The sequence below is a fragment of the Pelophylax lessonae genome, assembly GCF_965119305.1.
Source record: "Pelophylax lessonae genome assembly, chromosome: 4".
NCBI lineage: Eukaryota > Metazoa > Chordata > Amphibia > Anura > Ranidae > Pelophylax > Pelophylax lessonae.
Window position 1 is genome coordinate 25,055,257 of NC_138771.1, and position 15,000 is coordinate 25,070,256.

The following is a 15,000-nucleotide window of genomic DNA, read 5'->3' on the forward strand; positions in this document are numbered from 1 at the left end:
ACATGTGATTCTTGCTATTGACTGGTATAGCCACTGGCAGTAATACCGGTCTTCTCCCGGCAGGTTATGGCTTCCCCCACCTGGAGAATACAATGGCTTGATAAGGGGGATTGCCTTGCCCACACGGTCCGTGTTGATGGGGGGGATTCAAGTTGCAGTAAAGAAATTAACACCATGTAGTGCCTGCCTAAAGCCCAGTACACACGATCGGAAAATCGAATGAAAAATACCACTTTCAAATCGATCATACGATAATCTGATTGTTGGTACACAGCTTTCAAGAGCTGATCACGACAGTTCATGCGATTATTACCGGAAGGAACAAACGCGAAAATTTGTGTCTTACGATACCAATATTGTATGATTTTTGTTTTAAAGTGGTTGCAAACTCTGTTACACCACTTGTACCTACAGGTAGGCCTATAATAAAGCTCACCTGTAGGTACTGTGAATATTTCCTAAACTTGCACAGTTTAGGAGATATTCAGAGTGCATGAAGCCAATGTCATTGGTGCGTGCGCTTTGAAGGTCTGGCTTGCCGTGCTGGAACTTCAGAGCCTGTGCCGCAACCTGCGACCCTTGCGTGAGAGCGACGTAATCGCGGCTCCTGCTACTCTCAGCACCGGAGCCAGCGAACCTGGAAGTAACACCCGGGAAGATGTCAGCGGGGTGCGGGCACCACAGGAGGGCTTCATTCTAAGGTAAGAATTTCATAATGGGCTAGTATGCAATGCTTTCTAGCTCATTATGCTGTTTTTGTCTTACAGGTTTTTTTTTTTTTTTTCGGGGGGGGCGGAGAACCCCTTTAAGACTGGAAGGATTTGCCCCCTTTCTGACCAGGCCTTATATTGCGATTCGGCACTGCGTTAATTTTTCGGAAAACTGTTCAGTTGTGCGACGCTGTACCAAAACTAAATTTACTTCCCCCCCCCCCCCCCCCCCCCACAAATAGAGCTTTCTTTTGGTGGTATTCGATCACCTGTGCTTGTGTTTTTTTTTTTTTTTTTTTTTTTTTTGCGCTATTAAACAAAAAAGAGCGACCATTTAAAAAAAAAAAATTAAAATTTTTCACATTCGGCTATGACATTCTCAAAAAGATTAAAAATGAAATTTTTTTTAACATTTCAGGCCAATTTGTTTTCTGCTACATATTTTTTGGTTAAAAAAAAAAAAAAAAAATCGTAATAAATTGTATTTTGATTGGTTTTCACGAAAGTTATCGCGTTTACTAACTACGGGAAAGATTTATGTAATTTTTTTTGTTTTCTTTTTTTTTTACTAGTAATGGCGGCAATCTGCTATTTTTAGCGGGACTGCGGCGGACAGATTGGACCCCTAACTGACACTTTTGGGGGGACCAGTGACCTTACTACAGTAATCGGTGCTATAAATATGCACTCTTACTGTAATAACACTGGCAGGGAAGGGGTTAAATGGGGGGGGGGGGGGGGGCGGCGCAAACAGAAAAATGTAATTGGCATTGCTTTGCGGCAAAAAACGCTGTTAAAAAATTCCGTGACTTTGAGGTCGCAAAAGTGTGAAAGGGGCCTTAAGTAATTAGGGTATAGTGTGCCCCCTTTCAATGCAGAGTGACCAGCGTGCCCCCTTTCAATGCAGAGTGACCAGCATGCCCCCTTTCAATGCAGAGATCAGCTTACGTGCCCCCAATGTAGTGACCAGCATACATGCCCCCAATGCATAGTACATGCCCCCAATATATTGTTTTTTTTTACTAGTAATGGCGGCAATCTGCTATTTTTAGCGGGACTGCGGCGGACAGATCGGACCCCTAACTGACACTTTTGGGGGGACCAGTGACCTTACTACAGTAATCGGTGCTATAAATATGCACTCTTACTGTAATAACACTGGCAGGGAAGGGGTTAACATGGTGGGTGATCAAGGGGTTAAATGTATGCCTCATGCTTACTGACGTGTATGTTTTGGGGGGGTTCTGTGACAGACACAGAGATCGCAGTTTCATCTGCTGATCCCTTCCGGTCTGTCGCTGAGAAGATCCGCCTGCTTTGTTTACATAAGCAGGCGGGTCTTCTCACCGTTTCCCGGACGATCGTGGGAGAATGGCGGCAATCGGCCCCCGGCCCGACTCCCGCTGTGTCTAAACACAGCGGGAGCGCTCCGCCGAAATCCCTTCCCCCTGCCCTCCAGTGATGGGGGGGGTAGGTCTACATCGCTGGACCCAGGGGAGCCGCCCTGCCGCAGTAATATTACTGGGGGCAGTCGGCAAGTGGTTAACCCGGTACAGTTTTTGTACGAAAATGCAATGTAATATATTACATCACTTCCGAAGTTGTACTCGCGTACGAGAATTTTTGTAACTTTAGTAACACTCTCTTCAGTTTTGATATATGGAGGACGAGCGTGCAAAAAAAAAAATGGTGTCCGCTATGCTTATCCTGTGTATGAGGCTTAATAAGTCTCTGCTTTATACAAATCATGTCTTCTGCATGGGGTCACTAAATGAATAAACCCCCCCCCCCCGTTGTATTGAGTGACCTGATCAATTCCGCACACTGTCTGGCTAAACGTCTAAAGACCTTCATTGTCCATAAACAATTTCCATAACCCCGGCAAATGATTAATCAGATGTTTCTTTTAGTAAAAGCTAATTTGGCAGAGCTGATGTTGCTGTGATGGAATTATCCTCATTTATTCTGACAGATTGGAAAGGTGCGTCTAGTAATTGTTTTGTTCTTTCAGATCAGTGCGGAGACGCTCACACATTTGCATTAGTTGAGATGTCGGCACCCTCACAGCTGTACATACCGTGCCAGTATTGTTCTTTTATCAGCCGGATCAGACTCTGAATAGAACCCTGCTGGGCGTCTTGCTTTGTAGTTGGGAAAACACACAAACCCCCCCCCACACCCACTCCACAGACACAAATAAAGCTCATTTTTATTACCAGTCTGTCAGAATAAAGAAATCTGCAGGAACTTCCAGAGAGGACTGACAGCAGCTGATACCAAAACATAGACCTGAACCTTTCTTAGCATTTTTAAATGGACGGTTTACACTAAAGCTGGCCCCCACATTGGCTCTATTTTAGTAGATTTAATGCAAACTCCAAAGCCGATGATCACCCATCCAGCATACCCACCATTGTCCTGCTGAGATCCTCTCATGCCATGCCCTAGGCTTTTAGAGGACCAGACTGTGGCCAATGGGAATAGAAAATGTCCCAACATCAGTGGGAGTAAAAAGCATTACATAAAACCCAGTGGCGGCTGGTGCTCAAAATGTTTGGGGGGGGGGGGGGGGGGCGGCGCAAACAGAAAAATGTAATTGGCATTGCTTTGCGGCAAAAAACGCTGTAAAAAATTCCGTGACTTTGAGGTCGCAAAAGTGTGAAAGGGGCCTTCAGTAATTAAGGTATAGCATGCCCCCCTTTCAATGCAGAGTGACCAGCGTGCCCCCCTTTCAATGCAGAGTGACCAGCGTGCCCCCCTTTCAATGCAGAGTGACCAGCGTGCCCCCCTTTCAATGCAGAGTGACCAGCGTGCCCCCCTTTCAATGCAGAGTGACCAGCGTGCCCCCCTTTCAATGCAGAGTGACCAGCGTGCCCCCCTTTCAATGCAGAGTGACCAGCGTGCCCCCCTTTCAATGCAGAGTGACCAGCATACATGCCCCCAATGCATAGTACATGCCCCCAATGCAGAGATCAGCGTGCGTGCCCCCAATGCAGAGATCAGCGTGCGTGCCCCCGATGCAGAGATCAGCGTTAGTGCCTCCTTACCTACCTGGAGCAGCGGCGGCGGGCGGATTCTTCTGAGTCCCGACTCCCGGTGACCGGCGGCGCGTCTCCTTCCGCTCCCGCCTCCTCCTCGGCCAATGGCAAGGGGTTTGCCTTGCGGCCAATCTGGAAGCGCGTATCGGACGCGCTTCCTGATTGGCCAAGAGGAGGATCGGTGTGACAATAGCGAATTTTCATTCGCTATTGTCACACAATGGGTGGGCTCGGGATGCACTGCTCTGCGCCCCGGGACCACCCTTTGCATCGCCCTATTAGAGCCTCTGGCTCTAATCAGGTGATTCAAAAAAAAAATCCCATTGAACTCCATTCGTTCGGCGCCCCTGCATGTAGATTAGGGGGCCAGATGCATGGATGGAGGGGGGGCGCCCCTACGCCCTAAATAGACCAACCACCACTGATAAAACCTGTGGTCAGTAGTGGCCCATCCATTGATATTAGTGGGAGGAATAGTGCCCTATCTTTGGTGTTGGTGGGGGGGGGGGGAATAGTGGCCCGTCATTGATAGTCGGTGGGGGGGGGATAGTGCCCCGCCATTGGTAGTCGGTGGGGGGGGGATAGTGCCCTGCCATTGGTAGTCGGTGGGGGGGGGGGGGGATAGTGCCCCGCCATTGGTGTCGTGGGGGGGGTAATAGTGCCCCGCCATTGGTGTCGGTGGGGGGGGGGGAATAGTGCCCCACCATTGGTGTCGTGGGGGGGGGGGGGATAGTGCCCCGCCATTGGTGTCGTGGGGGGGGTAATAGTGCCCCGCCATTGGTGTCGGTGGGGGGGGGGGATAGTGCCCCGCCATTTGTGTCGGTGGGGGGGGGGGTAATAGTGCCCCGCCATTTGTGTCGGTGGGGGGGTGGGGTAATAGTGCCCCGCCATTGGTGTCGTGGGGGGGGTAATAGTGCCCCGCCATTGGTGTCGTGGGGAGGGGAATAGTGCCCCGCCATTGGTGTCGTGGGGGGGGGGATAGTGCCCCGCCATTGGTGTGTTGGTGGGGGGGAATAATGCCCCAAGGGCCAGATAAAGACAATCAAAGGGCCACATCTGGCCCATGAGCTGCAGTTTTGAGACTACTGGCCTTGGCAAATGATGTGTATAGGGGGAGAATCTAAACCCTTTTTCTAAAAGAAAGAAAAAAAAAAGATGCTATACATGGAGCGGAGGAGGGGTGAGCTGCAGGCACTTCAGTAAAACTGCAGCAAAGCCACCGTTTTTACTATCCTTCAGCCAGCCATTTAACAACGCCTAACCGATGTGTGTTTATGTGTGTGTGTGTGTGTGTGTGTATATATGTATATGTATGTGTGTGTGTATATATATGTATATATATGTGTGTGTGTATATATATGTATATATATGTGTGTGTATGTGTGTGTGTATATATATATATATAAATACACACACAGTGTGTATGTATAATATTTCTCCTAGATTGTAAGCTCTAATGAGCAGGGTCCTCTGATTCCTACTGTATGAAAGTGTATTGTATCTGTACTGGTTTGGGTACTCGTTTGGGCTCGCTCCTGAGCCCCATTGCTTGAGTCCATAGACACAGACCCCAGGGCTTTGCCCTGCCCCCCTGTTTCCCTCCTCATAGAATTTATTTGACAGCAGCAGGAGCCAATGGCTCCCGCTGCTATCACTCTGCCCTGTGAGGAGGGAGAGAGCAGAGCGAGCCTCGGTAATGCAATCAGGTAAAAAACCTTTATGGTTTTAGAACGATTTTTATTCCCGGCGTGCTTCTAATGTTTTCTCCTCTGGTTTTGTTCTTAGCTGGAAGAAGAGAAGAGGAGGCAGAAGATTGAGAGCTGGGAGAGCATGAAGGAAGGGAGGAGTTACAAGGTGGCTTCTGCCCCAAGTCAGGTAAGGACGGAGATTCGGGTTTTCTCAATAGAATCCTGCGGGTCTATCAGTGCTTGTACGCCCATTAATCAGTGACTTGTGAGAGAAATAATTGCATGTTTAATGCTTTGGCTGCTCCAATATATCTAAGCAAACATAATGAAAACACGGCCATTTATCTTTTTTTTTTTTTTCCCTTTCTCATGTTATCACTTGTGAGCTGTACTGTGATGACTTCAGTGATACTGGACTTATATTGGTCAGATATAGGTTTGTGAAGTGATTTACCTGCCAATGATAAGCCTTGGATGTATACAGCCTGCATCCAGGGCCTATTATTTGCAGGTAATCGCTGCTTAACCACTTGCCGACCGCCGCAAGTACATATACTGCGGCGGTCAGCCCCTCACAGGCAGAGTGACGTGTCGGTACGTCACTAGCCTGTGAGGCTCTGGGGAGCGAGCGCGCGGTCACGGAGCCCCCCCCCCCCGCGCGTGTGACCGGCGGACCCGATGTCCGCCGGTCACTCAGCGATCGTCGGTGGAGAGGAAGAAAGGCAGGCGGCTAATGTAAACAAGCCGCCTGTCATTCTTCCCTGTGTAGAAACAATGATCATACGGTTCTACTATGTAGGACCGTTGATCACTGTTCCTACAGCTCAAGCCACAGCCAATCACAGTTAGAATCACGCCCCTAGGGACACACACAGCCCCTCCCTCTCAAATAAAGTTAACCCCTTCACTGCCAGTGTAATTTTACAGTAACAGTGCATATATATAGCACTGATTACTGTAGAAATGTCACTGGTAACCCCAAAAGTGTCAATGTCAGTCAAGGGTCCGATCTGTCCGCCCCAATGTCGCAGTACCGCAAAAAAAATCACAGATCGCCACCATTACGCTTTAAAAAAAAAAAAAACAACAAAAATGACAAAAATCTTTCCCTTTGTTAGTAAACGTGATAACTTTTGCGCAAACCATTCAAAATACGCTTTTTGCCAAAACATATGTAGCATAAAACAAATTGGCCTAAAATGTTAAAAAATTTTGATTTTTTGAATTTTTGATTTTCACATTTTTTTTTTTGGGGGGGAATTTCATATAAAAAATGTGAAAAATATTGTTATTTTTGCAAAATTGACGCCCTTTTTTTGTTTATAGCGCATGATCAAAAAATCGCACATGTGATCAAAAAATCGCACAGGTGATCAAATACCACCAAAAGAAAGCTCTGTTTGTGGGAAAAAAAGGACGTCAAATTCGTTTAGGTACAGCGTCGCACGGCCGCGCAATTGACCGTTACAATCACGCAGTGCCGAATCGCAAAATACCCCCTGGTCTTTTAGCAGCCAAATCCTCCGGGGCTTAAGTGGTTAAACAATTAAATGCGAACAGCCGCAATTTGCTGTGGGAGCTGTCAGACCCTTTTTTTCTTTCAATGGGGCTTTCACTCACAGCTAATTGCTGAGAACCCCCACTGGGTCTCCCGTATACAATTTTTATAATGGGGGGCCTTAAACTGGCCATACACAGTTAGATTTTTCTTTGCAGCCCACAGATCTCTCCATCCACTGTGTACAGCATGGATGGACAAACTCTCTCACTGTGGATATTGTATTTGGACAGCTGGCTGCATCTGATGGCTGACAGTTTTCCATGAGGCCGGCCATAGACTGTTTGAATCTCAGCCGAGATTTGAATGTGTGTGGGCTGGCCGAATGTACCAAGTTGATCCACTTGGTTATAACCAGCCTACCAGATTTACTTGAGATTATTACAACCAGCCTACCGGATTTACTTGCGATTATGCATATTTACAGAGAATAGCGCACACATGCAAAAGATATGACTATCAAATATAAAGGCAAAAAATGGGGATTTGGTCCCACCATATGGCCATATCTTGCTCAAGCCCACCACTACATTAAAGTACTCCATTGTCGGTGCGTCCTACACTATCCATAACAAGAAGGATGAATCCAACCTCTCACCATTGGAGATGCTACTCCTTACTGGGAGAGATGTGCAACTGCATTATAAGGGATTCCTCCTATATCTACTTGCTAGTGGACACTGACAGAGTAGAGTACAGGTGTGGGGGGTGGGGTGCTCAACCCCAGAAGTCTGGTCAGGACCGAATACATAACAAACAAACAAAGAGCTGGGGGGGCACACCCTGAACATGCATTTCTAAAGCTGGTGCAGCTATGAACCAAGCGACATGCATATTTACAGAGAATAGCGCACACGTGCAAAAGAAATGACTATCCAATATAAAGGCAAAAAATGGGGATTTAGTCCCACCATATGGCCATATCGTGCTCAAGCCCACCACTACGTCAAAGTACCCCATTATCAGTGGGTCCTACACTATCCATTAAAAGGATGAATCCAACCTCTCACCATTGGAGATACTTACTCCTTACTGGGAGAGACGTGCAGCTGCATTATAAGGGACTCCTCCTATATATGCTTGCTAGTGGATACTTGAGATTATAGGTAGCAGCTGCTATAGCCGCTAGCAATAATCACTTCTCCCTGCGGGGGTGGGGTGGTGTTCCCCCGCACTCTAACCCATGTTTGCAGAAAATAAATTTGCACCGTATGTGGCATGCCTAAGGCTTCTTTGTTTTTTTTAGTCGGTAGGGTGGCAACAGGACCTAATGAATGGGACGACGTTCGCATCGTGTATGGCCAGCTTTAGTAGAGCGGGGAAATGTCACAATTTATGTTTTTTATTGCCGTCTGTGCCTTCCTGTTCCAGAGACCTCTGCACCCCCCACTTCTTGTATGTACTGGTCTTACAGGGACAGAGGGTACAAAAAAAACTTTCCTATTTCACCTCTTCCCAACTTCATTGTGTGGGGGAATTTATAAGGTAATACTAAATTTTTTCACATTTTCTGGATGGCCAGGTGGACTGTGCATTTTTTTGTGCGTTGTGGCAGAGCAATGCCCTGCCAGGGTCTAAAGTGAACGTGACTCAGAATTCTCTACCAGGCATGTTGAGGGGCTCCAGGGAGCTTGGACACTGGCTTTTCAGTTTCCTCTGTGTTTTTAAAAAGTCCAGTTTGGGACCTGGAGCCTTGAGATTTGGAAGTGATCCGGGTGGGATGGAATCTCCAATCCTGGGTCCAGCTATTCAGTATAGCCAGCATATTAGTTGGTCAGGTGTGTGCTGGGCTTTTAATAATGACCTGACTATGGTTCTGAGCTCCACCCTGGCAGACAGGAGCGCTCCTTGTGGGAGCGAAGTCTGTGGGAGACGGACAAGGACCTGGAGTTTGAGGCCAGAGCAGCAGCGCTGCAAGTTCAAGCCAGGAGGGCTGAATAATCATTTTATTTTGCTGAGGACTGAAATGCTAAAACCCCTGCGAGGGAAAAACCTTTATTTTTTTTCTGCTGGATGAACTTTCTTTTAATAAACACGGGCGAAGAAAGCCCTTAAAAGAAAAAAAAAAGTGAGTGGCGGCGTCCTTTAACGCTCTACACGTGACGCGAGTCTCACAGCATGCATACAGATGCACAAATCAAATGCAAAATAACCTTCTATAATCCACAATTCCTGGGACATTTTCTGAAAAGGTGACCTTTCCATGATTTGAACTGTCATGATGCCTGAAATTTTTTAAAAGGTTTTACTCCCACCGCCCTCCTTTTTTTTTTTTTTTTTTTTTTTTTTTTGCTCTTCTCCATACATAAAATGTTTAGCAGAATGATGCTTGGGATTTGCCCAGGCAATACTTGATTTGTACCATGTGGCGAAAAAATAACTTTATAAAGTTCCAAAGTACAACTAAAAGGTTCTAAAATAAAGGCAATTTTGGTTAGGATCTTATGAATTGAGACATAAAAAAAAAAAAAACCCCACAGCGGAGGGCGCCATCTAAGTGCAGTAATAAAACATTGTGTAATAAAAAACAATATGGCAACATGCAATTTAGTTTTTGATGGCATGTAGAGCATAACAAATCAGGACATCCAGGGATATGCAAACTGTGGCCCTCCATGCCTCTGCCGATGGGTGTCATGCTTGTGGCTATCAGTCTTGCTATGCCTCATGGGACTTGTAGTTCTGCAACATCTGGAGGGCCACAGTTTGCATATCCCTGCTGTAGCAGATTACTGCAAAAAGAAAAAGTGTGCAGTCTTTAACCACTTAAGCCCCGGAAGATTTTACCCCCTTCCTGACCAGGGGGTTTTTTGTGATTTTTTTACTGCGTGAATTTAACGGACAATTGCGCGGTCGTGCGACGCTGTACCTAAACGAATTTCACGTCCTTTTTTCCCCACAAACAGAGCTTTCTTTTGGTGTTATTTGATCACCTGTGCGATTTTCTGATCACGCGCTATAAACAAAAAAAGAGCGTAATTTTTGCAAAAATAACAATATTTTTCACTTTTTTTTTTATATGAAATTCCCCTCAAAAAAATGTAAATCAAAATTTTTTAACATTTTCGGCCAATTTGTTTTACGCTACCTATGTTTGGTAAAAAAAATCGCAAAAAGCGTATTTTGATTGGTTTGCGCAAAAGTTATCGCGTTTACTAACAAAGGGAAAGATTTTTGTCATTTTTTGGTGTTTTTTTTTTTTTTAACGAGTGATGGCGGCGTTCTGCGATTTTTTTTTTTTTTTTTTTTTTGCGGTACTGCGACATTGCGGCGGACAGATCGGACCCTTGACTGACATTTTTGACACTTTTGGGGGTACCAGTGACATTACTGCAGTAATCAGTGCTATATATATGCACTGTTACTGCAAAAATGACACTGGCAGGGAAGGGGTTAACAGTATTGGACAGGGAGGGGTTAAGTGTGTCCTAGGGGTGTGCTTCTAACTGTGTAGGGACATTGCTATTGGTGTAAAAACAAAGATCAACGGTTCTACATAGTAGAACCGTTGATCTCTGTTTTTACACAGGGAGAACTGACAGGCGGCTTGTTTACATAAGCCGCTCTGTCTTTCTCCCGCTGTACTGGCGATCGTAGTGTGACCGGCGGACATCGGGTCCGCCAGTCACACTCCCGCACTCCTCCGTGAACGAGCCGAGGCGGGCGCGCGCTCGCCCGCTATTGGCTCTAGAAGGAGTGACAGGCGAGCGACGTAGACCTACGTCACTCTGCCTGGCCGGGGCTGACTGCCGCAGTAAATATACTGTGCGCAGTCGGCAAGTGGTTAAAAATCCCTTAAATCCTCAATAGTAACACTATACAATACATAAATCCATAATCAAAATCCATAAACAATATTTGTCTGGTGCAAACTAGCAAAAATGTACAAAATCATACACAAACATGATGTCAAAATAGATGAATAATAATAATAAAACCATTCATAAATCCCTGTTAAGTGCAAAGAGTTGCAATTTAATTCTAGGAAGTCCATCTAGGTCAATGATGGCGAACCTTGGCACCTTAGATGTTTTGGAACTACATTTCCCACGATGCTCAAGTACACTACAGAGTGCATGAGCATCTTGGAAAGGTAGTTCCAAAACATCTGGGGGGGCAAAGGTTCACCATCAATGATCTAGGTGCTTAAAAAGTGCTCCAATGCTAAAAGTGCTTCTCAGTGAGGCCTTTTCCGGACCGAGTTGATCTCAGAAGGAGAGATCAATTGTGCATTACCTGTCTCCCATTAGAGAGCTGCCACTCACCATTGATCCCCAAATGACTCTATGACCCCATCAGTCAGATTCTGCAGTAGAGTCCCCATCACGGGAATATGTGCCTCAGCCTGTGCTCCACCAACATGCTCCAACAGGGGTATGTATCAAATCTAAAAAGGAAGAAGCCTCAGTGCAATACTGTTTAAAATGTTTTAACACAATACACTTAAGATCAGTTACAAGCCGTAACAAAACTCCACAGCACGGCCGCAGTAACTTCTAGCGCGCCTCTGTGTGATCACAGTACTAGCTCCGACCGCCGCGTTTCTTCATATAAGGCGTCCTCTGGGAATGGAGGCTGAACACTGTAGCAGAGGCATCCAATCCAGGAATTGTGCAGCACTCGGGAGCCGCTCGATCGTTACCCGGGTGAGCGGGAGGGGACGTCCCCCCCCCCCCCCCTCCCGCCGCCTTCCGTGGCTTTGCTCGGGGCTCCCGTCCCACTGGGAGCCCCGAGCACCCAGCCGGCACGTCCGCCGGCTGGATGGAGTCCCGATGAATGACTTAACACGGAGGCGGCGTCCATGACGTCACTTCCGGGTTACTGTGCTGCAAAAGGCGGCAGATTTGAAAAATGGCTGTATACAAAAACGCAGTTTTCAGCGTTTTGCATACAGGGAAGTGTAGTGGAGGGGTTTGGGGTCTTTTAGACCCTCGATCCCTCCATAAAGAGTACCTGTCACTACATATTGGTGTCACAAGGGATGTTTACATTGCTTGTGACAGCAATAAAAGTGATCAGATTTTTTTTTTTTTTTTTTTAAAAACCTGTAATAAAGTTAAATCGCCAGAGCGTGGGCAATAATTTAAAAAAAAGAGCTACACTCTAACTCTAAACTGGTAACCGTTAAATAAATTTAAAGCGTCGCAGATTGAGATCTCTATTGACCGTAGTTTGTCGCCATCCCACGGGGGGGGGGGCGCAATTTTAAACCATAACATGTTTGGTATCTATTTACCCGGCGTGACATCATCTTTCACAATATATAAAAAAAATGGGCTAACTTTACTGTTTAGTATTTTTTAAATGATGTTAAAAATGATATTTTTTAAATTTTTTTCCAAAAAAATGGCGTTTTAAAGACCGCTGCGCAAATACCGCGTGACAAAAAATTTTGCAATGACCGACATTTTATTCTCCAGAGTCTTTGCTAAAAATATATATATGTTTGGGGGTTCTAAGTAGTTTTCTAGGAAAAAATACAGATTTTAACAAAAAGTGTCCGAAATAGGGCTGGGGCTGAGTGGTTAACCACTTGCCGACTGCCGTCAGTAGATTTACTGCGGCGGTCAGCCCCTCACAGGCAAAGTGACGTAAATTAACATCACTAGCCTGTGAGGCTCTCGGGAGCGAGAGCGCGCCCCCGCTCGGTCACGGACCCCCCCCGCGCGTGTGACCGGCGGACCCGATGTCCGCCGGTCACTCGGCGATCGGCGGGGGAGAGGGAGAAAGGCAGGCAGCTTGTGTAAACAAGCTGCCTGTCAGTTCTCCCTGTGTAGAAACACTGATCATACGGTTCTACTATGTAGAACCGTTGATCAGTGTAACTACAGCTCAACAGACAGCCAATCACAGTTAGAATCACGCCCCTAGGGACACACACAGCCCCTCCCTCTCAAATAAAGTTAACCCCTTCACTGCCAGTGTATTTTTACAGTAACAGTGCATATATATAGCACTGATTACTGTAGTAATGTCACTGGTAACCCCAAAAGTGTCACAAATGTCAGTCAAGGGTCCGATCTGTCCGCCCCAATGTTGCAGTACCGCAAAAAAAATCGCAGATCGCCGCCATTACGCGTTAAAAAAAAAAAACAACAAAAATGACAAAAATCTTTCCCTTTGTTAGTAAACGCAATAACTTTTGCCCAAACCAATCAAAATACGCTTTTTGCGTTTTTTTTTTTTCCCCAAACATATGTAGCAGAAAACAAATTGGCCGAAAATGTTAAAAAATTTTGATTTTTACTTTTTTTTTTTTTTGGGGAATTTCATATAAAATGTGAAAAATATTGTTTTTTGCAAAATTGTCGCTCCTTTTTTTGTTTATAGCGCGTGATCAAAAAATCGCACAGGTGATCAAATACCACCAAAAGAAAGCTCTGTTTGTGGAAAAAAAAGGTCAAATTCGTTTAGGTACAGCGTCGCACGACCGCGCAATTGTCCGTTAAAGTCACGCAGTGCCGAATCGCAAAATACCCCCTGGTCTTTTAGCAGCCAAATCCTCCGGGGCTTAAGTGGTTAAAGAAGCAATAAGGCCTTGAAATGCGTAGCCATCCCCCCCGCCCCCCAAAAAAAAAAAAGCTTACTGAAGTTATCCCCGGACATACCTGAAAGACAGACATTTTTTTTTTTATTTTTATTTTGGACTCATGGTTATGCATCTCAGTATTTTTTCTGTATACACTACTTACACTGTAAAGACATTTCTTTTTAGGATCTTATGACTGTATATCCAGTACCATGTATGTATAGAGAGCCTTTCTCAACCTTTTCAAGATGGGGGAACCCTTGCTATAACATTCAGGTCTTAGGGAACCTCTGCCAATATTCATTAGATCCACAGCTCAGGGCACATTAGGGTGGTGGTCCGTGAGAACAATGCCCCTTAATTTATGGCCAATGGGAAAACTGCCCCCCCCCCCTTTTAAAAAATGGCTGAAAAAAAATCATTGGTGCCAGCGGTAACTTGCCTAAGAGGCAAAAAATGCTCAAGGTACCCCTAGTAACCTCTGGAGGAACCCCGGGGTTCCATGGTTGAGAGATGCTGGTCTCCAAATGAAATATGCATGGTTAAAATGCTGTGTTTGAGCAGGGGGATGGGCACTGACTCTTCTAGGGAGTTTTAATGAAGGTGAGATGTTACAGAAAAGCATTTATTCATATCACTGCTCTTCTTTGTGTTCAGCCACAGGAGCCATCTGCAAGCACCTCCGCATCATCCTCTGCCCCAAAGCCGAAACCAGACCGGAGATCTCTCAGGAGCGGCGGTCAGTATTCCTCGGATTTCAGGTCACCGGGGAGCCACGCTAAAAAAAGATGGTCCTGAATTTAATATAAACCAGGATCTGTTCTGGCTTCACATCGCCAAGCATGTCAACTATTTAATGAATGCATGCATGTACAATATGAATGTTGTGTATGTGCTGCCAATAGAACTACGGGGGGGGGTTGAGGCCGTGGAATGCCATCTCCCTGTTAAGTTTGAATGCTAAATTCAAATATATGTATATATGTGTGTGTATATGTGTGTGTATGTGTGTATATATATATATATATATATATATATATATATATATATATATATATATATATATATATATATATATATAAAAAAAAATTTTAATGTATGTGTATATATTGTGTGTATGTATGTATATATATATATATATATATTTATATATATATATATTATTTTTTTTTTTTTTTTTTTTTAAGTGTGTGTGTGTGTGTATGTGTATATATATATATATATATATATATATATATATATATATATATATATATATATATATATATATATATATATATATATATATATATATATATATATATATATATATATATATATATATATATATATATATATATATATATATATATATTATATTAGAGAGAGAGACTACTGGAAACAAAAGACCTGCAAGGGGCGCTCTTTTCATAGCTTTCAAGATTTTTTTTGGTGTCCATTTATAACGGATTAAAAAGATAAAAAAAAATTCAGCATG

General features: G+C 44.8%; 1 protein-coding gene across 1 annotated transcript in view; it reads left to right on the top strand.

The window, feature by feature from the left end:
* Positions 1 to 15,000, top strand: part of SELENOS (selenoprotein S) — a 44,228-nt gene that overhangs the window by 26,217 nt on the left and 3,011 nt on the right. Inside the window, exons 4-5 of the mRNA XM_082253068.1 lie at positions 5,534 to 5,623; positions 14,181 to 14,262. Coding sequence (XP_082109194.1) covers positions 5,534 to 5,623; positions 14,181 to 14,262 — 172 coding nt within the window. The remainder of the gene's footprint in view (positions 1 to 5,533; positions 5,624 to 14,180; positions 14,263 to 15,000) is intronic.